This window comes from Phoenix dactylifera, chromosome 9 (genome assembly GCF_051530095.1).
Source record: "Phoenix dactylifera cultivar Ajwa chromosome 9, Ajwa_hap1_PhDact_Kaust_v1.1, whole genome shotgun sequence".
Lineage (NCBI taxonomy): Eukaryota > Viridiplantae > Streptophyta > Magnoliopsida > Arecales > Arecaceae > Phoenix > Phoenix dactylifera.
In genome coordinates this window covers 8743827-8769236 of record NC_143198.1, presented here as the reverse complement: position 1 = coordinate 8769236, position 25410 = coordinate 8743827, and the positions used below count along the sequence as shown (strand labels likewise).

Here is a 25410-nt window from a genome sequence, read left to right as displayed (position 1 = left end):
GTCGAAGACGAGTCCCGTTGGCCTTCTTATATTCTTCTCTTTCTCTAATTCGGATCCCATGATGGAAAACCGGTACTTCCCGTCATTACCCAAGACACCGGTCCGTGCCGGTGAGAAAAGCGATCCAGCGACGGTCGAGACTCGAGTCCTCGGATCGGGCCGCCCCCTTCCACCAAGCAAGGGGAACCCCTGTGTCTCTCTCTCTCTCTCACTATCTCTCCTCTCTTTGAGATTTTCTCCCGTTTATTCCTCGGCGGAAAGACAGAAATTGAGAGAGAAAGCTGAGGCCATAAATAGCAAGAAAAATAGAAAGAAAAAAATAAAATAATCAAAAATAAACAAGGGAGACGAGCAAGGCATTAGTTTATCTGTGTCTCTATTCTCCATCTCTATTTTTCTCTCTCCTCCGTTTCTTCTCTCTTTCTTCCCTTTCCTAATTTAATTTCTCCTCCTCGGATTTTATTTCCATTTCCATTTCTATCTCTATTCCTCTCTCCTCCTCCGCTCGCGCGAGCGACGTGGGATTTGTTCACGGAGGTCGGAAGAGGGAAATAAAAGAAAAATAAAGGGGATCTCTCTCTTTCTCTCTCTCATAATTCGTTCCTTTTTCCATTCCGACACGGCGACGATACGGCCGAGAGATTCGATCAATTCGGTCCCCCGCCGCGGCGGCTGAGATGAATTCCGGCCGATTTTATCTATAAATCGGGCGGTAGGGCTCCTCGATGTGGAATGCTCGGCCCGCATCGCCCCGGTAGGCCGCCGCGGAACCCCCACTCCGATCTACCCGACTGCGACCATGGAAGTGGACGCTTCCATGTCGACGGAATCCGACCACGATACGTCCGCGGAAAACCACCATGACGGCCCCTCAGAGTCCGCCGCCTCCTCGCCGGCGCCGGTTCCTCCGCAGGGGCCGCCGTCGCAGCAGCAGCAGCCCGCTGCCGCCGCCGCCGCCGCCGGGCCCCGTCCCGCGCCGACCTACTCGGTGGTGAACGCGATCATCGAGAAGAAGGAGGACGGGCCGGGGTGCCGGTGCGGGCACACGCTCACCGCCGTGGCTGCTGTTGGGGAGGAGGGCACGCCCGGGTACATCGGGCCGAGGCTTATTCTCTTCGGCGGCGCTACCGCCCTCGAGGGCAATTCCGCCGCCCCGCCGTCCTCCGCCGGGAGCGCTGGCATCCGTATGTGCTCTCTCTCTCTAACCCTCCAGTTGTCCTCCTTTTATGAAACCCTAATTATATTCGTCTATTAGAAAGATTCAAAGAAGATATTTTGCTTTTCTTGCCTTGATATGTTGCTGTGAAGATTAAATTCTGAGGACCCTCTGCTCAGTATTCATCAAAAAATTAGGGAATGGTGAGATAGGAGAACATAGAGCTGTGCGATTGGACTAAAAATTCGATCTTTGGCGTTTACAAGTGCTCTGCCGTGCTAATTGGTTTGAGAGTTTCTACTCATGTGCTGTTTTGTCGTCCAACTGTTGTATTTTCTGTGCTTCAGGTCTCGCAGGTGCAACTGCTGACGTCCATTGTTACGATGTGTTGTCAAATAAATGGACAAGGTAACCTCATAAAAGCTGATTACTTGTTGATATATAGAGCACCATGAAGCATCAGCTTATACTTGATGCTAGTTCACGTAGATAAATGACAGATGATATAAGACTCGTATGGCAGGATGTGACTTTATTTTCATATATAGTGTGTTTTACATCATGTTTTTGAGTTTTGTTTGGCTGGAAGCAACTTCTGTTAGCAGAACAAAACTATAAGGATCTAACTAACATCTTCCAAACTCCTTTAATGAACTATATGGTTAAACATTTGACATCCACTTCTGCAATGAGATGATAGTGCTATCATATGTTTTCAGGCTGACACCACTGGGGGAACCACCGTCCCCAAGGGCTGCACATGCTGCAACTGCTGTGGGCACGATGGTGGTAATTCAGGTATTTGCATAGCTAATAACCTTGGAAAGATTTGTTTGTTATGTTAAGTTTGGACACAATTTTTTTTTTTGGATCTCTTTGCGATACAATCAGGGTGGAATTGGCCCTGCTGGTTTGTCTGCGGAGGATCTTCATGTTCTGGATTTAACACAACAGCGACCACGGTGGCATAGGTTATGATCATATCTAAGCAACCTGATTGCTTATTACTATGTTATCACTATATTAATCAATGTTCCGGTACTTTATGCATAAATGCAGGGTTGTTGTCCAAGGACCTGGCCCTGGACCACGTTACGGACATGTGATGGCTTTGGTGGGGCAAAGATTTCTATTAGCTATTGGTGGAAATGATGGTAAGCTATTTCCTTTTTCTACTTCTTTGTTCATATATATATGAGCATGTCATTGTTGCCAACAAAATTTAGATGTTTTTCAGCATTTCCTGCTAATGTAAATGAGTTTATAAGGTTTAAACTATATCTTCAGGGAAGCGGCCTTTAGCTGATGTTTGGGCCCTAGACACTGCTGCCAAGCCTTACGAATGGAGGAAGTTGGAACCAGAAGGTGAAGGCCCACCTCCGTGCATGTGAGTATTCTTAATAACAGTTTCTCTCCAATAAGATAAATGTCTTTTCATATTATTTAGTTCCATGATCATGCAGTTCATTAAGAAGGTACTGTGGCATTTTAGTCTATGTGCATGGCCTCTTGTTGATAATTCTGTACTGCCAGCATAATGACACAAACAAACTTTCATTCCTTTCTGCTATCTCTAGCAATGTCAGCTCATGATGGCCAAACATGGCAGTATTGCTTATTTAAGGTCTTTCTTTATTATTTAAAGAATGCATGCCTCTTTAAAAGTTTATTTCTAATTTATCTGTTGTTCAATTAATATTGACAGTTGTGTTAGGATTCCTAAAGCTATGTGATGGATATATTTATCAGCTTATCATGCAAATTATGTATGTTGGTCCAGCTATGTCCTGTTATGATCAATATTGTTAAGATGGGGATTGGATCATAGATTATAGAGGGGGTCAAATTGGATCGTGGATCGAATCCCGATTATGAGATTTTTTTTTTGATTTCCTTTCAAAATTTTAAAATATAAAAGAAATGTAAAAATTAAGCTTAATTAAGAATAAAAAGCCATTCATGTAGTAAGTCTATTTCCACCATAATAAATCCATATTTAACATGCCTAATGAACTAATAAAACAAACATCATTTCCAGTTATTCAAGATGCTTGTAGGCCATCATTCCAAATATATTAATTCAATTATCTTTTTGGGTAGAATAGTTTAGAAAAATAAATTAAATTCTAATTGATGGATAAAAATTACAGATATTTTCTTCTTACTTTTAACTCCACAGAGTCCAAAATCCCTTTTCTCCCCCTACATTTTAGCTGCTAAAAACCTGCTTGGTTTGCTAATTTTGTGCACTTTAGGGTTATTAGTGATAAGTAATTCTAAGGTATTTTATGTGATTTAATATGTATATTACATGATCAAGTTGGATTTTATGACCCATTATGTGGATCTAGATCTTATGATTCTGAAAGATCCTGTTTCCAGGATGTGAACTTGACTATATAAAGCTATTTCTGTCCTGATCATAAGATCTGGATCATGGATTACAATTAGTAACAACAGTTTTGATGCCTTTTGTTATATTTTCTTGTTTAGGATTTTTCATTTCTGAAATTTAATTTATATAGTCTTGAAAGGTGATTGTAGCATTATGGTTCTCACACTGTTTGTTAATTCATGGCATGTAGCTTGTCTCTATGTTCTTTTCAGTTTTTTTCAGTTCTATATCTAGAGGTAGCTTTTCTCATGAATTGGAGAAACTACTCTCACCATGCTCAGAAATAGAACATCTTTTCTTATGTGATTCCTGGTAGTTCAACTTGCCATTCTTGGTTTACGCTATCATTATTGATCATTGACATTCATGATTTCATGGACTAGGGCTGTCATTTGACTTATGTATATAACTAAAATATTGTCTACAATGTCAATCAATGTGTAATTTCCCTTTCTAGTTTTTTACCAGTACCACCATTCTTGTAAAGCATTTTAAACTATTGATGTACCTTTTGTCGATTTCTTTTTTACTAGCAATGGCTTTTTGAAAGTTTGGATGTTTTAATTGTTATGCATAGATATACTATAGGAAAATATTTTGTACTATTTTTTAGGGATCGGGGCTAATGTTTTAAGAATGCTTCATCTCTTCATCTCTTGGGAAGAGGGGCACCAAGTTTATTCATTAGTGTTAACCCTTTTGAGTCTGACTTTGGCACCATGTAGTCAAAACTCTCTTCTTGCCCAAACAAGTAGGGTTTTGCTGTCCTTGAACAATTGATACTAGGTACTAAAAGAGGTCTAAGAAAAATATACTCCTAAAGTTCCACTTCCATCTTTGTTTGTGATGTCTTGCATATCTAACTTTGTTCGGTCATAGTAGAGAATGAGAGTAGTAACATTTCCACATTTTCTAGTTCCTTATGAAGCATAAAACTAGGATGCCCAGTTCCATTTGGACAGCTCAAAGCCTCAAACATATTATTTTTCCCTGTCTACTGATTGTTTTGTATATTGTTTAATACCAAATTTAGGTTGCAAACCATACCTACTTGTTTTAGTTGTTCCCCTTAATGAATCCAAAAGATGAATGCACTTGTCACTTTTGCTTTATTTTTTAATGTGGTCTTTGTTTTATTGAGCTCTCTCACTTCTCTCTATGCCTGGTGACTGGTAAACCTCTTTGAGCTTGTGGAGCCCTTCATTTATTTAGGTAAACTCGTTATTTTTTAACCTCAGAGTGTTTTGTCGGCACATGTTACTTCTATCCACATTTCATGGGCTCTAATTCAACAATACTGTGGTCAGATTTTAAGGGTGTGTTTGGTGTTGCTTGTACTTTTTAGAAGATTATTTTCAAGAAGCATTTTCATATAAAGTGCTTAAACAAGCTTTACTTTTTTGGATATTTACCTTTTGGCGATCGCATTATTGTAGAATTACATTTTGTGGGTGTGCTTATCATATTTGAAAATCAAGGAACAAACTCATGAGAGGAGATGCCAGAACCTACTTTTCTTAGCTTCTCCTAAAAGTCACCTTTTGACTTATTCTTCTTATAGAAATGCTTCTCAAAGGATGTTATCAAATACTAAGGTTTCTCAAAAAGCACTTTTCTTATTCTCAAAAAGCACTTTTTTTATTATAGAACTCTGAAAAGGACTTATGCAACACAAAGTGCAACCTTGGAAGCATAATACAATATTTAATTGAAGTCACTCTCCTTACTGTCGGCGGTTGCCATCTAACTCATGATAGTGCCTGTGGCTGAGCTCTGAGCTACTTAAGAAGGTCTCATCTTTATTATTCATGAACTCAGGGCCTTGCATGTCTGGATGGAAGGTGATTGGCAAGTGATTGTTCTTGGATCTCCATGCATCCATCTGCCTCCTTAACATTGGACATCCTTCAGCTAAGCACTCAGCATGATCATTTTAAGCCTAGCCATATTTACCATGAAGGCAATAACCTAACTGATTGGATGGCCAACTATGTCATCGATCAGTTTGGTCAGCATTGCTTGACTTCCCCCTTCTTCTCCTCCATTTCTTAAGGAACTTCTTACTTTCGATTTTAGAGGATGTCTCTGTACATATATTATTTGAGATTTCGGGTTTACCCAAAAAAGACATTACAAATGAGTATAGTGCTACAGCTTGGATCTATATGGAAACATTCAAATTAAAATTGAACTCCAAACTAGATTGAAATAAAAAATAGGAAAAATTATATATACACCCCCTCAACTTAACATGACTTTTGCTTAACCCCCTTCTCAAAGTATGCTGAACTGGCACGTACCAGCCGGTTCAGCACGTACCGAACCAGTACGGGTGTCGACCAGTCTGGTTCGGCTATACAAAATGGTTCCAGCCCTATGGGGCCAAAACTACAGTGTTACCGGGCCGAAACCGGCCAGTTCGGCTAGGAATCGGTGCGAACCCAGTTCATTTTTTTTCCCACAGCGTGGAAGCTTGATTTGACCACAATGCGGATGTGTTGTGGCACACTATGGCCACGACGAACCAAGGTACCGGTTTGGTACTAGTTCAATTTGGTTCGAACCGATCCGGTAGCCGACCGGTACGTCGACCGGTACCGGTTTGGCATACCTTGCCCCCTCTTGTTTAAAAATTTTCAATTAGATCTCTTAAAGTTTGTTAACTGACGCAATGCCGTCTCTCTATCCATCTTCGTTTACCTGAGTTCGGGATCACATCATATGATGGTCACTTGATATATTTAGGGCTAAAATGCCTTTGATAACTTCAGAACTAAAATTACCTAATCACAGTTAGCTTCCTTTGATCTTGTCACCACTATCGACATGGTCCTTGGATCTAGGGACATTAACTCGGTAGCCTTTAGGATCGCTTGGTTTGCCATGAGGTGGGCAAACTTCGAGGTGGGGCATGCATTGTTGAGGGCTTTGTAGCAGAGGAGGAAGTCCTCTGGTGAGAAATTGTAGAAGGTGGTGGATGGCGGCGATGAGGAGGGATCCTTTTGATGAGGACCTTCGGTAGTGACGAAGAGGTGGTTATATAGGGTCTCCACAAAGTAGAAGGCGACCCCACTCCATTGGTTCGCCGAGGTTGAACTTGGACTCTAGGATCTTGACCAAAGACTTGACAACCAGGTTATCAACTAGCATAGACCGCTCCACTTCTTGGCGGTCTGTCAGATTGCTTCTGCTCGATGCCGTGTTCTCTTTCAATTCTCGAATCTCTTGTATCTGGTTGTATAACCTTGTCTTTTGAAACACATCTCACCAACCCTATTCACACTCGATGTCTACACTAGAGCAGTGCCTCAATGAAGAGCTGGACCTTTCCTAATGCCTAGCGCCCCCCTTGTCCAACCTCATTGTGGTTCTCTCCTTGTTGATCATCACCACCTATTTCATTGCCCTTGATTCGAGACCTCCACCCGGCTCTTGAACTTCACCTTTTGTCGCACCATGGTGGTGATGTTCCCCTTCAATGAGCTCACCCACCTAGAGAACTAGATCAACTCCTCAATGTCCACCTTCGACCACTCGTCCTAGTTTAGCCTCTTGGCATGCTGGTAAATTTTGAGCTATGGTGCCGAGCAGTCCACCAGCCCAACTTCCATTATGTGGGACCATGCATCCGCCCATAAATGGAGGTTTCTACTCAGTAGCTAGTAAGGTTGGTTGTCCTTCACCACAAGCCCGATTTCATGTGGCTGCCTATCCAGTAATAGCCCCAAGAATGGTGCTATATCAAGGTCATAATACAAGATGGTGAGTGCATCGATGGTAGTCATCAAGGACCATAATTAGAGGTTGTTCAAGCTAGGTAGATTACGACGAACAGAATGTATTCGTTGATGAACTTTAGATCTATGGTTGCGTATAACTAGCAGAAACCGCCACTTTGAATGAGGAAAGAAGTGGGTTTGTATACTAGAACTCAACGTCAGCATGGTACGAGCTGAAGATCTCGATCATGACATGGTAGGTGTTTCTTTTCTTGGAATGGCGATGGATGCTGTTGGCACATGGGAGTTGTTGTTGACCTGGAACCAGTAGCCACTGCCCTCAGCTCTATGTCGGCTCAGATTGATTTGCCCGATTTGAAGTCTAGGTTGCCATGGATGGACCTCTCATTGTTGCAGCCAGCACCCCCTTCTTTGTTGCATGGAATCTCGCTAGAAATAGAGCACTTCCTCTGGAACTTCATCGAGGATCTCTCCTCTCTCGCTCTTATGGCCTCAGCCCTGACCTCTACCTCCTCTGCGTCCCCCTCCACTACTCTTTTCTATCACCATCATGGAGACAGAGAAGCCCTTGCTCTTGCTGCAAATCTTGGAGTTCTCCTTCGATGTCTCTATAGCTGTTGATTAAGACCTGGAGATGCCCCCTACCTCCTTCTCTATCCTTTCCTCCCTTAACCTCGCCCACAGCTTCAGCATCTCCAAGAGTGCCTCCTTCATCACTTCTCCCAAGGCTGATCCTTTTGCTGTCTCCTCCTGAGATAGGTGGGGCTCTACTTGAGTCCCAAACCAAACCATAGGCATCAGAGAGTGTAGGTCAAGGATAATTTTGTCATTCTAGACACCATCTTAACAGTGTTGGGTGTTTGGCGGGGCCCAAGACCACATTGCATCACTTAATGGCCTAACGGATCTAATTGAAAATTTTTAAACAAGAGGTAAGGGTTTAAGTGAAACTGGCTTTAAATTGAGGGATGTTTGGTAATTTTCTCTTAAAAATAACTAATTGAATGCATAGAAGGGAGCATTGTTTTTAGATCAAGTTATGAGATTGAATTTGCATTTTGAAGGGAAATAACAAGTCTAAAAGTAAAAGAAGAGAGAAGAAAAGAGGACTTTGATGGTTTAGATCAAGTATGGAAAAAAATCATGCAATCAAGACTGAAATTGAAATATGGAGAGAAATAATGAGTATGGAAGTAAAAGAAGGAAAAGAGGTTGATGATGTTCGGGGCCAGATCTAAAAATCAAGGCCAAAACTAAAAATTTGGGTCACATTTGTGGAGATAGTAGCCTGGCTGGAAGCATGAGCAGGTAAATTGCACACATGGCATATATGATGTGTGTTTATATACAGTACATAAAATCTTTAATAACAAATCCTGGCCATCCATTCATTTAAAATGGATGGCCATGATTAAAACCCTGTTTTATTGCTTAAAACCCATTACATATCTAATTGCTATGCTTCTGTTATCTCTTTCCCTTCCCTGCCATCGTCCTCATTTTTCTTCCTCTCACGTCCCTTTCCCGCATCTTATCTCCTTCCCTTCTCTCTGCCTCCTTTCATCTTCCTGCGCTCCCCTCTCCACATCTCCTTTCCTCTCTTCTCCCTCTCCTTCCTCTTGTCTCCCTCTTTCTAGTGGCAGGAGACCTCAGTCTTTGAAGTACTAAAACATCTGATGGATGTCATGGACTGGACCCCATAATCCTTACAGCTTGTGTCCCTCTCTAGCTCAGCATCTTCGATGCCTCATGCATCTCCATGACCCCTGTTCCCATAGTGACCCTGGAAACTGCGGCAACCCTGATAGCCTGGGCGAATGCGCCCACCTTCCTCTCTCTTTCTTTGTTATTTGACCCATAACTTGTTTACATGCTCAAAAAATGATTAGATTTATATATGTATCCAATTTGTTTACTGGCCAACAGATTAAAATCTTCTACTAGTTTGTCAGAAAAAAAGAAATTCAAAATTTCAGTGGACCGCAGCTTTACAATCATTTATCAAATATTCCACCTGCTTGAATCAATCATGCAAAACATGTGATAACATCACAAATTTACAATCATTAATTTCTCTTGTACCCAAATATTTCTTTGACTCATTGGTTTATACCTATCCATTATGTAGTCCCTTGAATTCCCACACGTGCTAAGTGCTAGTTGATGGTCCAATAGATAATCATGGGATTTGAGCTGGACCTTTGATATGGTTTTTTCCTTTTTATGTTCTACGAAAGAAGCTTCCAAATAAGGTGTTAAATGTTGCCTCTATCTATCTCATGCTGTCTTGCTTGCTGCATCTGAAACAACAGAAAATGAAAAAGGATAAAACAATAATCTAATAGTCATGTTGACCTCCATCTGCGATAATTATTACCATGCCTAATAGGATGACATTGACACTGAAGAAGAGGCATGGCAGAAAGTGGGGAAAATCAACTGCCTGCCTAGCAGGACAAGGAAGTGCAACCAAACTAATATAAGTGAAAAGAGATATTCTTCTTCGCTTCTACAATAGCTATAGATCATTGGAATCTGTTTATATTGTTTTCTATGATGGCATGATGCAACTGCTTGGGAATATTAATTTGATCATGACACAAATATTACTTTTGAAATTGAACAACACGTCATCAACACTGGTTTTGAAGGTGCAAATTGAGCTGATAAATGATATTAATGCTTCTATGAAATGAACATGATTCTAGTGTGTAATGCTTAAATAGAATGCCTTCTAACTATATCAGGTATTTTGTTGTGAAATGAACATGATTCCATGCCACACTTGACTACAGCAGATAGTTTGTTACTTGTAATAACCTTTTTTAACAAGTTTTGTATTATCTTTAGATTGTTAATGTTTTAATTTATGGTTACTGAACTTCTCTAATGTGCTTAGTTGTCCTCCTGATTAAACTCATTACTTGCTGTTTGTTTTCAGGTATGCAACTGCAAGTGCGCGCTCTGACGGTCTTCTTCTGCTATGTGGAGGGAGGGATGCAAATAGTGTGGTAAGTCAAAAATTGCTTTAGAGAATGATAACTGTATCAAAAGGTGTTCTTTATCAATAGTGTAAAGCAACAAAATGACATTGATAATCATTAATGTTAATAACATGCTGTGGTATACGAGACTTATTCCAATATTAATCTGCATATTTGACTGTTTAGGAGTTTGCATTTTATCAGTATTGCACCGCTTTTCAGGATAGTGTAACAAGTCCCTTAGAATATTGGGCCTTGATTTGATTTTTACCATTTCTTTAACATTTTACATGCAAGCTATAACTTTAACTAATAGCCTAACTTATTGCTCTGTAAGTTCAGTATGCTGTTCTTCTATGAAAGGACTAGATTTCCCTTGTGTATGTGGGGAAAGTATGGTGGTTTATTGTTGTACTTTTAAAGATAACTTGATACACATCTATTGTTGCAGTTGTAGATATGGAATTAAGTTTCATGTTGTTAGGACCTGTTGACCTTCTTCCATTGAGACCTGAGGGTGTGAGAGGGTCTTAAAGGGGCAATTTGGATTCCAGCTTTTCCGCTTTATCTAAACTGCTGGGAAATGAAGGTTATTAATCATATGAAAGTTGTAGCATAGCAAGGATTATTTTCCCATTGATGCTAGTTGATAGTCGTACACTGATGGAGGATGAAGTGGGTTAACAACGATGGATATGGGGCATCTGAGTCCGGCTTTTCCTTGCAGTGCACAAGGTATCTTCCTTTTGCTTTGTGGAGGACCTTTGTGTTTGTGATGTATGGACTATATTGCTTGGGCATAGGCATGGGCGTCTATGTTGGGCATTGGAATAGGGTGTTGTTTCTCCAGAATCCCTTGAAAAAGGAATCAATCACATAACACTTGGATATGATAAGTTTGTGTTCGTATGTGTATATTTGACACATCTATAATCACTTGTCAGAGTTAAGCATTTGTATAGTGCCTAGAAAATAATAATAATTAAGGGGCAAATCCTATATTATTCTTCTCGACATTTTTTTTAGTTGATAATTGAATTAATGAAAGCCCATCATTAATTATGCCAAAATATGGCAACCAAAATAAAAAAGAAGTATGTTTTCTAGCTAAATTAAGCCATCAAATTAGAGAGCATGTTCCTCAGTCACAGTTCCGCATTTGATTTCCATGTTCCCTATGTCTCTTTTTTCTTGTTCATTTTATAGTTCCTATACATATCTCAGCAGTTTAGGGTGCTAGAGGTGGTCAACAACAATGTTGTTGCAAAATAAAGAAATGCAGTTTTAAACTCATGCCCTTGTCTGTGAGCTATCAAGATATTATTCTTATTTTAATCAGGTGAATGTGTAAAGGTGCTAGTAGGCTGAGTGAGAGGTAAATCTTCCAGTTGGCATGGCTTCATGTTGCAAAATGTGAAGGCAAAATAATTCCCTATCTGAGTAATGAGTTAAAAGCCTTAAAGTTTTTTGAACTGATGCATTTGTAGAAGATCTCATTGGATGCTATCATTTGAAGAAACATCATAAGCAACAAAAAGCAATCTTGCGGTGTTTATTTGTTGGCCACACACCTCCATCATGACAATGAACTACCTATACTATATATAAATAAGCCTTGCTGCTTGTTTGCAAAAGACCTGTATCCATTATTATCCATTGTGGTATATTTAATGTATATATTGATATTTCTGAATGACTATGTTGACTAAATATTATCTTTCTCGAGTCCCTCTTTAAAAAATTATGGTTACTGATTCACATGATTATCCTTTTTTAACTTGCTTATGTAGCCTCTGTCAAGTGCGTATGGTCTTGCCAAACATAGGGATGGACGTTGGGAGTGGGCTATTGCTCCTGGTGTCTCTCCATCCCCTAGATACCAACATGCAGCTGTACGGCTCATATCCCACATTACATTTCTATCAATAAATTGTCATATTCGTTTAATTATTGTTAACATCATATTGTTGTAGGTTTTTGTCAATGCACGGCTTCATGTATCTGGAGGGGCTCTTGGTGGTGGGCGCATGGTAGAAGACTCTTCAAGCATTGCAGGTAGTTTTTTATGTCTAAGGTTGTGTTGAAGATGGATAGTTAGATTGGCCAACCCCACCCAAGTATTTGGTTTTGGTTCTTTGGTGGTGCCTTGCCAAAAAATGTGGGCCTAGCTAATTATAGTATGGGTGGTTCTACATCTCTCTCTCAAAAATGATAGACCAACCCAAGAATTGGATTTTTATGTTAACTTGATGTAGGTACTATGTTGTCATTCATTGGTGAGAACTCTGAGATATTCTAATGGTTGCCTTGTGGTTTGGGCAGTATTATTTTTGTTCTTAGTGTTAAGGTAGTACGTTCATTGGTTCTTATTAGATGAACAAGAAGAGGTACTTATCTGATCTATGTACTAGTTCAACATGTAGATCTTGGCATTGAGTGTTGAAGTACAACCCTCAATTAATTCCAATATTGAACTTTGTACCATTTTTCATCGAAATGGTATGATACCAGTACTGATGGTACTTACCAATACCAAGGTTCGTAGTTTTGGTATCGGATCCTGTATTGGTACCATACTGGTACAGTGTTGATATGCCCTATATGGGGTCAATTCGGTGTATCGAGCTCAGTGCGGTACCAGTATTGTACGGTACCTCCGGTACGGGGTCGGTTTGATGTCCCGAGACTATCGCCGATATACCCCCATATCATGTCTCAGTTCAGTACTGGTACTACGCAGTATGCCTAGTATGGGATGACATGCATTAGTATGGCGAGCCTTGACCAAAATTGATAGCTTCAAAAAATAAAAAAATTGTCATATTCGGTACGGTTGGTATGGTACCATTGGTACACATTTGTATGCACAGATATGGCATCTGTACATACCGAGATGCACCAGTACAGTCGGTACATTTCAATACACAATTTCGTTGTCCCAACACCTATACTAGTGCTGGTTTCATGTCTAAACAGTTTGATCCATCCTATCTTGGCGGTTTTTGAATCCATGGCTTTTATAAATGAAAGTTCTATGCAATTTTATTGGTGTGAGGCATGTCTAAGGTGGGGATTCTCATGCTAATGTTATGCCTTTATTCTAAATCTACTAAAATGGAGATGAAGGTGGTTAAAGGAACCAAGGTCCGTCGAACCGTGCCGAATCATCTGGTTCGGCCCGTACCAAGTCTACTCGGTGGGGTCTAGGTCGGTTCACCTATTTTTTTGAAACTGGCTCTTAGGTTCGGCCCGTACCAAGCCGACCCGGTGGGGGTCTGAGTCGGTTCACCTGCTTTTTTCGCAACCAGCTCTGGACCAGCTGGAATCGGTCCGGAATCGATAGGAACCGGTCAAAACTGATCAGAATTGGCTGGATCGGTTGCGAATCGTTTGGACTCGGTCGGTTCCGTGCGGAACTGTTGTGAATTGTCTGATTCATACCGAGTCGGGCCGGTTCCGAACCGACTCTCCCTCCCCTCTCCTTTTGTTTTAAAGACTGGTTGGAAAAGCCCGAGAAATTTCTCAAGCCTTCTCAACCTATCTGAATACTCTCTTTTTTTTTATGATGAGAAATACGTTGATTTAGCACGATTAAAGGAGGATTCAACTCTAAATAGGTATGCTTCCTCTCTCCTATCTTGATTGGACGCCAAAAAATATCTTAAAATTTGCAAAATAAAGAGAAATCATGCCAAAACTTTTAATTTTGGCTTGATTTTATGATATGTTTTATATCTATAGATGATCCACACGATGACATAAAATTTTTTAATTTTCAGATTATATATAATTTTTTAAAATTAAAAATATACTTTTGGATTAAAAAATAAAATAATAAAACAAAATTTTTAAAAAATATAAAATTAGAAGCGTATTTTGGGGCATGCAAGCTAGTCTCCAGCTCAATTTGGTGTCTATTTATTCAAGTTTTGATGCGATTATGCACATAGTAGCCTAGGTCTAAATTTGAATTTTTTTTTGAGAAATAAGTAGCTTTTGATGTATGCCCAGGAGCTTACAAAAATATATGTAGCATCCATTGTAGGGTTCTACATAGATCTGAGCTCAAATTAAATTTTTGACATATTTATATTTAAAAAATATTTTTTAATTTAAAAAATAATAAAAATATATAATTAATACCAAAAATTATAAAAAATTAGTAGTATGTGATACATATTTTTTAGAAGTATTTTCTAAAGTAAAAAATATATTTTTTGAATTTATGGTTTTTAAATATAATTTTTAATTTAAAGGATAGTTCTAGTGGTCATGAATTTGCTGGTCACGGAGGGAGTGGTGGACATGAGACCACCGTTTATGAGACAACTGCATTCACAAAATGGTCTTCGATTCACCAGTCAGTTTCAGTTTACACATGCTATACAGGATAGGAACCACGGTGCACGATCTGGTAGAGCCCGCGAGGATATGATTGCATATAGAGGACGAACTCTTTGAGGTCATTTAGAAGGACACGATGCAGATGTAGATGATCTCGCATATAGAGTAGAATCCATAGACGTATCAAATTTTGAGTTGTATACTGAATGGCTGACTCATATGGATACAGATATATATATATATATATATGGTGTGTCCAAGGCATCGTCTTCTGGTGGCTATTATCCTACACAATCCGAAGCATTATACAATTCGAATTTTGCTACTGGCATATTCGGATGGGCCTCTCCATAGCCGTATTATTAGCTAGAGGACACCTCTCAGAGCTAGAGCTTCAGCAAGAGATTCGTAAGTGCTTATAATCCAAAGCGTGTTTCTTATGGGATGAATATACAAAATTGTAACGTTGCTTAGTTAGAGGAATGTGCTGATGTGCCTCCTGACTATATTAAGATCCGGATATCTATGAGAGACATCGTCACTCGACGAGATTTTAGATATCGATTTATATTTTGTATTTTAAATATATGTAATTGATTGTATTATTTTATATTTTTTATCTCACTAGTTGAATTTAGGATATTTCATATTGCTTCTTGTAGCATACAACATTTTACTAATCATTTTATATTTTGTATCACTTTAAAACAGAAGGATGCATAATAGAAATTATAGAAACATTAAAACATTAAAAAACATCAAATTATACTCAAAACCATTGATTTTTTTTTTTAAATTGATTACCAATTAATCAAACTTGAAAAACTTCAAAAAAAAAAAATTGGGCATGCTGGTTCGCCTAAGCTTACCATGTGTTGGTACGGTACTAAACCGGCATGCTCAAGCATACCGTATATCGGTATGATATCAGTTCGATATTGTATCAACCTGTTCGCTGACCGGTACAGGTCATGGTATCGGTTTGGCAGACCTTGGAGGGAACTCTCTAAAGATGGATTTCCCCCCTTCATTTTCAGATTTATTTTTGATAGTTGATTATCGTTTATACCATAGCCTTAGTAAATCACTTTGAATTGCATGTTTCTTGTATGTGCTAAAGTAGTCAGCTGGCCTCCTACATTGTAAGGGGGCGAGGTAAGTCGATATTATTCCAGAGCTTTATTGGTTATTTTGATTTCCCCAAATAATATTATAGTTTTCTTTGTTCCATGGTAATTCTTTGGTTCGTGTTAAATGAACTTGCAATCTACCTAATATCTGCATACAGATGTGAGTGAGTTGGGAATAAGACAATATATGGTTGCTGAATCTTCGAGACTCCGAACATTCTTAAATTCATTGTCAAAAGCATGAGGAGGATTTGTTCTTCTATTGGTTTTCTATCTTTTTGAGGAGTAAGTCTATTTACTTGGTTAGGAATCAACATTTGATTGGGAGGTTCTTAGTAAATTTTCTTCATTCTGATCTCTATACCTTTAGTGTGATGGCCATTCAATGTAGAGACAGCCCAAACTCTTGTAGAATCCCTTAGTAGAGCTTAGACTTCGTCCATTGGAGCCTTTTTTGTTGCAACAGGATTTAACATCTCGTAGGCTAATGATGGATGTCATCCATGAGAACTATATTATTTGATGCAGCATGGTACAATATCAAGGGCGTCTCTCTTACTTTTTACCGAGGTTTACCGTCTTGGTATCGGACCCTATCATTCTATTACATTGTCGGTATGCAATACATTACAAAACAACGAGGCATACCGAGTGTCAGTATGGTATGACACTGTATTCTAGTTCAGTATTGGTACGGTATAGTACACCGGTAAGATACGGTACTGTACTGACTGGTATTGGCAAACCTTGCTTTTACCTTTCTATGAAAGCAAATAAGTTCAAATATTTTCTGGCTTATGGATGCAAACTTCTTTGGGAGGCAGGGCTGTTATCCTCATAGTGTAGGTGTATCACTTGTTGCTGATAAAAGTTACCTACATTTCCTTAATTAAAGAAAAGGAAAAACTATGGTTTTAATCATCTTAAAAAATCTTTGCTTTTGCTTTATCGAAAATCTCAGGCCTGATTTCACTGAATGTCTAATATCTTGCCCTCTGTGCAATTAAAATTAAAGAAAACTAAATCTAGTCATAATCTAAATGCTGTGTTAAATGCTAACTAATGAAGTTATTTTATCATGTTGTTCTGACAATGAGTGAGCCATGATCATGGATGATTTAAATCAATGTTTAAAGTTTCAGTGCCTTCACCGGTATCTTACAGGTATAGTATGGTACTGTACCGACAGGCAGTATGCATGTTATGCTGCAAGGCAAAGTGAGATGGGGTACCTCGTATCAGCATGGTACAATTCTGAGGGTGTACTAGTACTGGTACCTTAGCTGTAGGGTATAATACAGCTGACATGAGAGCATCACAGTGCATTAATTTATTGGTTAAAATTAATATCAGAAATCCTTAAGTTAGTAAGCTGTTTTCTTGTTTGTGAAATACTTCCATGGTGGTTGACTACCAGTAGTTGAATTGTTTATCAGTGTGCAGTCAAAGAGATCTGTTTGTTGCTACAGTATTTTACAATGTCATGATTGAGGTACACCATAGAAACTGATTCATTCAAACTTGTGCCTGTTGAGTATTTCTTGCGTTGGCTGTGCTTATACATTGATTTCAAATGCTGCCAATCTTTTAATTAGGCATGGTAAGTGAATCAGCCACGTATCCGCATGGTTGTTTACAATAAGTGAAGTTGGCAATCTGTTTCTTTATTACATTGATTAATATGTTACAGTTAATAGTGATTCTTGTGGGTGCATGACTAGCATATTTACATAAATCTTTCTCTAGCACGCTCACAAGGCTTCCTTTTAGATCTTTCTCTAGCACACTCACAAGGCTTCCTTATTTTATTTTGCTTTTTGCATGATGAATTTCTTTACAGATATCTCACAGGTGCTTTGTATTCTTGTTCTGTTTAGTATTGGATACTGCTGCTGGGGTCTGGTGTGATACAAAATCTGTAGTCACGAGTCCCAGGACAGGGAGATACAGTGCAGATGCTGCTGGTGGAGATGCTTCTGTTGAGCTAACACGTCGTTGTCGGCATGCGGCTGCTGCAGTTGGTGATTTGATTTTTATTTATGGAGGGTTACGCGGTGGTAAGAATTAAGACTCATTTATTTGTAACAAAACTTGTTTTATCAATATCTAAGACATTGGAGCTGATGTGTACCCTGGCTTTTGTCGTACACATTTTGAGTGTCTATCTCACATGGGCTGGTTGCTAATTATGTTCAAGAAAATGTCTATCAATTTTCAAATTTTTGCAAAACATATGATGCGTACAATGATATATCACTTTATTGTGAATTAATTCTATGCTCATGATCCTATTCATGGTGACTGCCGTCATGGTATCATACACCAGAAATTGCTTTTTAAAGTGATAGCAGATCGCCTTCTGTTATTTTTAAATATGATGTTACTAGTCATATTCATCTCTTATATCATCACCAATTACCTCCACTACTAATAGGACTTCGTTGGAACATGAAAGATAAAAAATATTTCTGTAAAGTAACATTTTAAACATACCTCACATCATTCTTTTTTGTTTCCTTTAACTCCTATCTTGAACAACAATAAACATTGCAAGATTGGCCATAGTATTTGAGTTTGTCTTCTGTCAAATTCACACAAGATTAATATTATAGTGTGCACCAATTAGTACTAATTATGGATTGTGGTAGCCCATATATGTATTTGTGCTTGTCAAGGGTGGAGAGATTAGTTGATAGGACCAGTTAGGCTTTTACCTAGTTTGATTGTTGAGGAGTGGGAAAGAGAAAAAGCTGAGGTAGAGGGAATTGGAGATTGAGAGAGATTGAGAGGCATGATTTTATTAGATATGGCTGGATTTGTTAATTTGAGAGAGATTGAGAGGCATGATTTTATTAGATATGGCTGGATTTGTTAATTAAGAAGGGGTATGGAGAAGAACAGTTGCAAGAATGGTTTGTGTTTAGGTTAGGTTATGTAGTTAAATATATGTACTTGACTGATACCAACCTGATCTATTAGTGGGCCTTTGTTGCTTGGACAACAGATTGAGCTTTTGACAGCTCCGCACCTGCCTAATCCACCTACCAACTTTTGTAGCCTTTAACTCTACTCGACCTCTCTAACCAGCTACATCTGATTTAAATGGTCTTCATCAAATGTTAACATAATCTCAATGGCCAGAATTTTGAAGTGTGATACCTTCTTCAGAATCTCTCCATCTCCAGATCCTGCTTCTGTGTTTGTTTTCTAAAATATCAAAATTTTTTAATGATCTTCTTAACTTCTTCTCTTAAGTTTGTGCCCACGCCTGTTCGTACTAAGGGTAAATAAATACATGATAAAGGAAACTTACTAATAATAATGTATGAGCAATAATAATGTATGAGCCTAGTAAGATGGCATTTTGAGAATTTCAAACCAGTTCTGCTTTAGTTTTGTGTTATGAACATGTAGAAGTATGTCTAATTCTCTTCTTGCATTAAAATTCCATAATTATCCCTCCATTGTTAGGTGCTACGTGCACCCTGCTCTTTCTGTTGGTAAGTTTGCCGTGCCTAACCCCTACTAAAGCTGCAATTTCAACTTGACCTGCACCTTAATGGTTTTGTTCATTTAAAAATTTGCCATATGTAGTGGGAAGAGATTGAGATATTCATTGGTGGGGTTCAGTTAGGCATGGCCGCATCAAATTCTTTAGGAAGTAGGAGGGAGAAGAGCAGCTGAGGAAGGAAGGGATAAAATGATCTTTTAAGATCAAGATAAGGGAATAGAAGTCACCTCCTGCATAATTGACTTGTGCTTTTCTCTGTTTTTTTTTAAAAATATTTGTGTAAGGTTGTTATTGTATTATTGTTCTTAAGATGAAGTTTATACATTAGGAACTACCGTCAGTGGAGCAAGTGGATAATGACATTATATTTTTGATATTCTAAAAACTCACGCTTCTGTTATTCTGGAAATTTATCCATCTTCTCTGATGCTAGATGTTTGAGATAAGTTAATGTTGACCATCATAAGTTGATTGCTTTGGTTGTTAAATGGATAGTGATTTCTGATGCAGGTGTGCTTCTTGATGACCTACTTGTTGCTGAAGATCTGGCTGCTGCTGAAACAACAAGTGCAGCTTCCCATGCTGCAGCAGCTGCAGCAGCTGCCAATGTACAAGCAGGAAGATCACCTGGAACACCTGGAAGATTCACATATGCTGATGAAAGATCAAAACAAACTATTCCAGAAGCCGTTCCTGATGGTGCAGTTGTGCTTGGTACTCCTGTTGCCCCTCCTGTTAATGGGGATATGTACACCGACATAAGCACTGAAAATGCCATGCTGCAGGGACCAAGGTAGTCTATCAGTGAGGATATGAATGTCTTATGACTGCTCTGGTTTTGTTTTAGCTTATTGTGGCAGGATTTTTTTGGGTCTTGAATGAAAATTAGCCAATTCCTTCAATTATTTTTAAAAAATCTAGTGGAATTTACTAGAATTGATTGGGATATGTCACTTAGGATTGATTTTGGTGCAGGAGACTGAGCAAAGGTGTGGAATATTTGGTTGAAGCCTCGGCAGCAGAGGCTGAGGCAATTAGTGCTACTCTGGCTGCTGCTAAAGCCCGGCAAATTAATGGTGAAGCTGAGCAATTGCCTGACATGGGTGGTTCAGAGGCTACTCCAAGTGGAAAACAAATCTCAAGCTTGATAAAAGTTCCTGATACTTCTCTCCCAAACAATTCTACACCAGCTGGGGTTCGGCTACATCACAGGGCGGTCAGTATGAAAGTGTCAACATGTTTCCAGCTTTGTTTGTATTTTATTTCATATCACATGATTGATTTACAAGTTACCAAGTTTCATCCCATGTCTAGTTTAAAGCATTTTTGATAACTTAATGTTGTGGTAAATCCAGCTTTACAATCTGAAAACTAATCAGTGCTTCTGCTTTTTGGGACCTTGAAATTTAAATTTTGTCATGCAGGTGGTTGTAGCTGCAGAGCCAGGGGGTGCTTTGGGTGGTATGGTTAGGCAGCTTTCCATTGATCAGTTTGAAAATGAAGGCAGGAGAGTCAGCTATGGTACCCCTGAGAGTGCAAATGCAGCTAGGAAATTACTAGATCGGCAGATGTCTATCAATAGTGTGCCTAAAAAGGTGAACTTTATTGTTGTAGTCGAGCCCGCAGATTGAGTGCATGCAGGAACTTCATTGCAGTTAAATTTTTGCATTTTGGTTTAGTAAAAGAAATTTTTTAGTTGATTCTGTATTTTTAGTCAATATTGGCAGGCAAATATGATATGAAATGAAGCAAAAGGAAAATGATATAATATAAAATATTCCGTCCCTTTTCTTCTTCCTGAAACACTAAGATGAAGGAAACTAAATTGTTGTGTTTGGTAAAAAGAGTTAAGAGTATTGTGAATAAGTGAATTAAACATGAAACCCTTAATTCTAAGTGTTTATTTGACTGTCTTTCAGTATTTTGTAGAGTATTCTTTAGTATCTAGGTTTTCCAACTAGATTTTTCATCTCATTGTTCTGATATGCCTTTTTACTAATCCAGGTTATCGTGCATCTTTTAAAACCCCGTGGTTGGAAGCCTCCTGTACGCAGGCAGTTCTTTTTGGATTGCAATGAAATTGCAGATCTCTGTGACAGTGCTGAAAGAATATTTTCAAGCGAGCCAAGTGTTTTGAACATTAAAGCTCCTGTTAAGATCTTTGGCGACTTACATGGTCAGTTTGGGGACCTTATGCGCTTGTTTGATGAGTATGGTGCTCCTTCAACAGCAGGGGACATAGCGTATGTCTTCATAGCATAATTAATAGTTCTGTGCTTCTTTTAATGTTGCCATATTCCAATGCCATAATGTTGCTCTGCCTTATATTTTGGATGGTTCCTTGGGGATTCTAAGCACTTGCTCGATTTATATCATAGGTTGATTTTCTAGAATAATCTGCTATCATTTATTATATAATTTTATTACTTGATATGAAATGTGAGGATGCTTTCGTCTTTCGTGTGTAACATGCCTGCATGTCTTAAAGTATCTCAGATTCTCTGCTTAGCCAATAATTTTATATATTTATACTCAAGATGGCATATTGCAATACAAATAGCTGCATACTTTCAGCTGGGAGTATCTGTTAACTTGTTTTAGCTGATTTGTTATGCTTGTTTTGCTTATTGGTGCCTGTCATTTTCAGCTATATTGATTATCTCTTCTTGGGAGACTATGTTGATCGTGGCCAGCATAGTTTGGAAACTATTACTCTTCTTCTAGCATTAAAGGTATTGCTTTGGCATGCATGCATATTTTAGCTGCATTTTTTTTAGATTAGCAGATGAGGTATCTTGGAAAAAAATAATTCATCTCATAAACCATAGCTAAACCGTTAGCTTGATAATTTGCAGGTTGAGTATCCTCATAATGTACATTTAATTCGTGGGAACCATGAGGCAGCAGATATCAATGCTCTATTTGGCTTCCGGATTGAGTGCATCGAGCGAATGGTAATATATATATATATATATGTCTCTCTCTCTCTCTCTATATATATATATATATACACATATATACACACACACATATATATATATATATGTATATATGTATATATATTTCTTTTCTTGCCCTCTTAATTGTATTCTCGAGCCAATTTGTTGCAAATCATCAATTTACTTCATCTGGAACTAGGGAGAGCGAGATGGAATCTGGGCTTGGCACCGCATAAATCGACTATTTAATTGGCTCCCTTTGGCTGCACTAATTGAGAAGAAGATTATCTGCATGCATGGTGGCATTGGTAGGTCCATAAATCATGTGGAGCAGATTGAGAACCTTCAACGACCAATTACGATGGAGGCAGGATCGATTGTTCTTATGGATCTGCTTTGGTCAGTATTCAACTACCTATAATGCCTTGACATCATTTCAGCCTTTTGTCTGATATAAAAATGACATTATAGCAGCATCATACTTTTGCCATTTTTGTTTACATATAGGTCTGATCCAACAGAGAATGATAGTGTTGAAGGATTAAGACCAAATGCTAGGGGCCCAGGCCTAGTTACTTTTGGGGTTAGTTTTTTACTTTTTAATTTGGTTAGTTTGCTTCTGCTGTAATATTGATAGGGACTGTGTTTCTGATGCTATTTACTTGTTACTGCAGCCTGACCGTGTAATGGAGTTCTGCAACAACAATGACTTGCAGTTGATAGTACGAGCACATGAGTGTGTGATGGATGGTTTTGAACGTTTTGCTCAGGGACATTTGATTACTCTTTTCTCTGCTACTAATTATTGTGGTAGGGGATTCCTCACTTGCGAAGCAGCTGATATTCTTGTTATTTTCCTCTGCTAATCTTTTCTATGGTGGGTGTATAGGCACTGCAAATAATGCAGGTGCAATTCTAGTTCTGGGAAGAGACCTTGTGGTTGTTCCGAAACTTATTCATCCGTTACCCCCTGCCATTAGTTCACCCGAAGCATCACCAGACCATCATATCGAGGATACATGGATGCAGGTGTTGCTCTGCTCTTTGCATAAACCTTCCTGTTCTGGCGATTTGATGCTTTCACTGTTCTGTAATCATGAGTATTTTTGAGCTGATTTTTTCATTCTTGTGATATCAGGAACTTAATGCTAACAGACCACCAACGCCAACGAGGGGCCGCTCGCAAGCAGCAAATGATCGAAGTTCTCTTGCCTGGATATAGCATTTTGTCACATGTTGATATAGTCATCCCTCTTCTATGGTCAGAGGCTCCTTTCTGGTGGGGATCTGGCTGTTTCTCATTTAGACACAAGGGATCACCTTGTGAGATTTAGGAGCCAACATGATGGTATGCAAGGGGATCAACACAAGGAGCCACCTTTGAAATTACAGCGCAGCAGCTTACCAATGGTGAAATGTGTGATCGGCATGTAAATCCATAATGCCCTGAAGGTGGTTGACTCTCTAAGCCAGAACTAGTTTGATCCAATGTTGCCTGGGTTCCTGCAAAACTTCACCTGTGTATATTCAACATTGCTGGCAGATAGGTAGAGTGTATGTGGTCTCCTGTGTCGCCCATGGGAATGATGAATAGGCTTACTTTATTAGGTATTCTTTCTTATGCTTAGATTCTTCTCTTGAGAAGACATCATAGTGTTGGTGAAAGCAATGATGAGTTTCATAAACTATACTGGCAGGCATGTATGATAGATATTTTCAACATCACGTCTTCACTGTAATTTCCTGGTGCTGGGATGTACAACAATGTAAGTTTTGATGGATAGCATATATTTGAGGTTTGCTGAAGAAATTATTTTTCTGATGGCTGGGGAAGAGCCTGTAATTTTCACTGTAATTTCCCTGCTGCACTAAGTACCGAACATTATCAATTGGCGTGGTTGGTGCTGTTTCTGTGTGGAAAAAGAAAGATCATGTGTTTTTTTTTGGGTGAGGTGGTGAAATTGGCGGCTGTGAACATGGAGAGGAAGTGTTGTCGTAACTCGGGAGTGACAAATATTCTTACAACAATCGATCAGAAGCATTCCTACCGGCCGAATTAATCGTTTGACATCCAAGAGAGATTTCCTTCCGGGAAAAAAGAGCAGTTACTCTTCCACCAAGAGGTTGTTAAGAATGCGAGAGTAATCTGATGGATCAAAAATCAGCACTACAACGGAGTTCACCATCTTGTAACTTAAAAAAAAGAAAAAAAAATTGTATGCACCAAGAGACACCCTCTGTATGCTTTTTTTTTCTCTCGTCAAAGTCTCTCAATTTGTCTTTTTTCCTTATTAAGCTGTCTATCCAGTCTACAAGATTTTCCTTCTCCTCTTGATTTTTTTTTTCCTCCTCTAAATTTTTAACTTTTTTAGAATCTTTACACCTAAGAGTTCATGAAATTTAGGGAATGGTTTGAATATTTTTTTTTTAATGTTAGATAAAGTTAGAAAATTATGTATCCGTATTGATGAATACCATATTCTGAAAACTATATATCAATTTATCTAGAAGTGCGTATTGATATGTTAAATGACTAATTTGCTTGGTGTGCATCATTTGACCATGTAGTATGTATTGGTAAAAAGTATATTCTGAAAACTGGACATGATTTATTTGAAGGTGTGTATTGAAACACTATTGGGTGTTTATCAAATAAGCTTGCAAGAAGATATTAGAAGTCGACAAGTATATATCATTAGCCATGTACTGTGTACTGATGAATATGATGTAATAATTGTGTATCAATTTGTTTGGAGGTATGTGTTAGATTGCTAGATGATTAATTTGTTAAGTGTCTATCATTTGTCTTTGTACTGTGTACTAGTAAATACTATATTCTAAAAACTGTGTGTTGGCTTTATAAATGACTAATTTGCTTGGTATGTATTATTTGGCATGTAATAGATACCGATAAAAATTATAATTTGGAAACGAGGAAGAAAGAGAATGCTACATGCAGCTTTCTTTTTTTTTAGTTTTTTAATTACGAGACTGAAAACTCTGATAGTAGGAGTCTATAACTCTTATGATTTTTTTTTTTTTAAGATGGGCACTAGATGAAAAATTGCAAAATAGAAAGCCTGCTTAGTTTTTTTTTTTTTCTCCGATGCCTACCCCATATGATTTTTGTTTCTCTTTTTTGGTCTTTTTTGGTGTTGTGTCCTTGGCCAAAAGTAGTTATACTAGTTGCATGCTTTTGGAAGGGAGTTGT

At 38.5% G+C, this 25410-nt stretch overlaps 1 protein-coding gene across 2 annotated transcripts; it reads left to right on the top strand.

The window, feature by feature from the left end:
* Positions 1-663: 663 nt before the first annotated feature.
* Positions 664-24009, top strand: LOC103722488 (serine/threonine-protein phosphatase BSL2 homolog). Of its 2 annotated transcripts, none has more exons than XM_008813064.6 (21): positions 664-1184; positions 1504-1564; positions 1876-1954; positions 2048-2127; positions 2216-2310; positions 2444-2543; positions 10233-10302; positions 12066-12167; positions 12249-12330; positions 17627-17806; positions 19771-20053; positions 20239-20476; positions 20685-20855; positions 21265-21503; positions 21908-21992; positions 22116-22214; positions 22399-22598; positions 22707-22782; positions 22874-23009; positions 23089-23228; positions 23338-24009. In XM_008813064.6, the coding sequence occupies exons 1-21, from the start codon at positions 800-802 to the stop codon at positions 23419-23421; spliced, it is 2985 nt and encodes a 994-aa protein (XP_008811286.4). In that variant the 5' UTR covers positions 664-799; the 3' UTR covers positions 23422-24009. The 2 variants fall into 2 exon arrangements, with proteins under 2 accessions (XP_008811286.4, XP_008811284.4); XM_008813062.6 differs by having other exon boundaries at positions 20236-20476.
* Positions 24010-25410: the final 1401 nt, after the last annotated feature.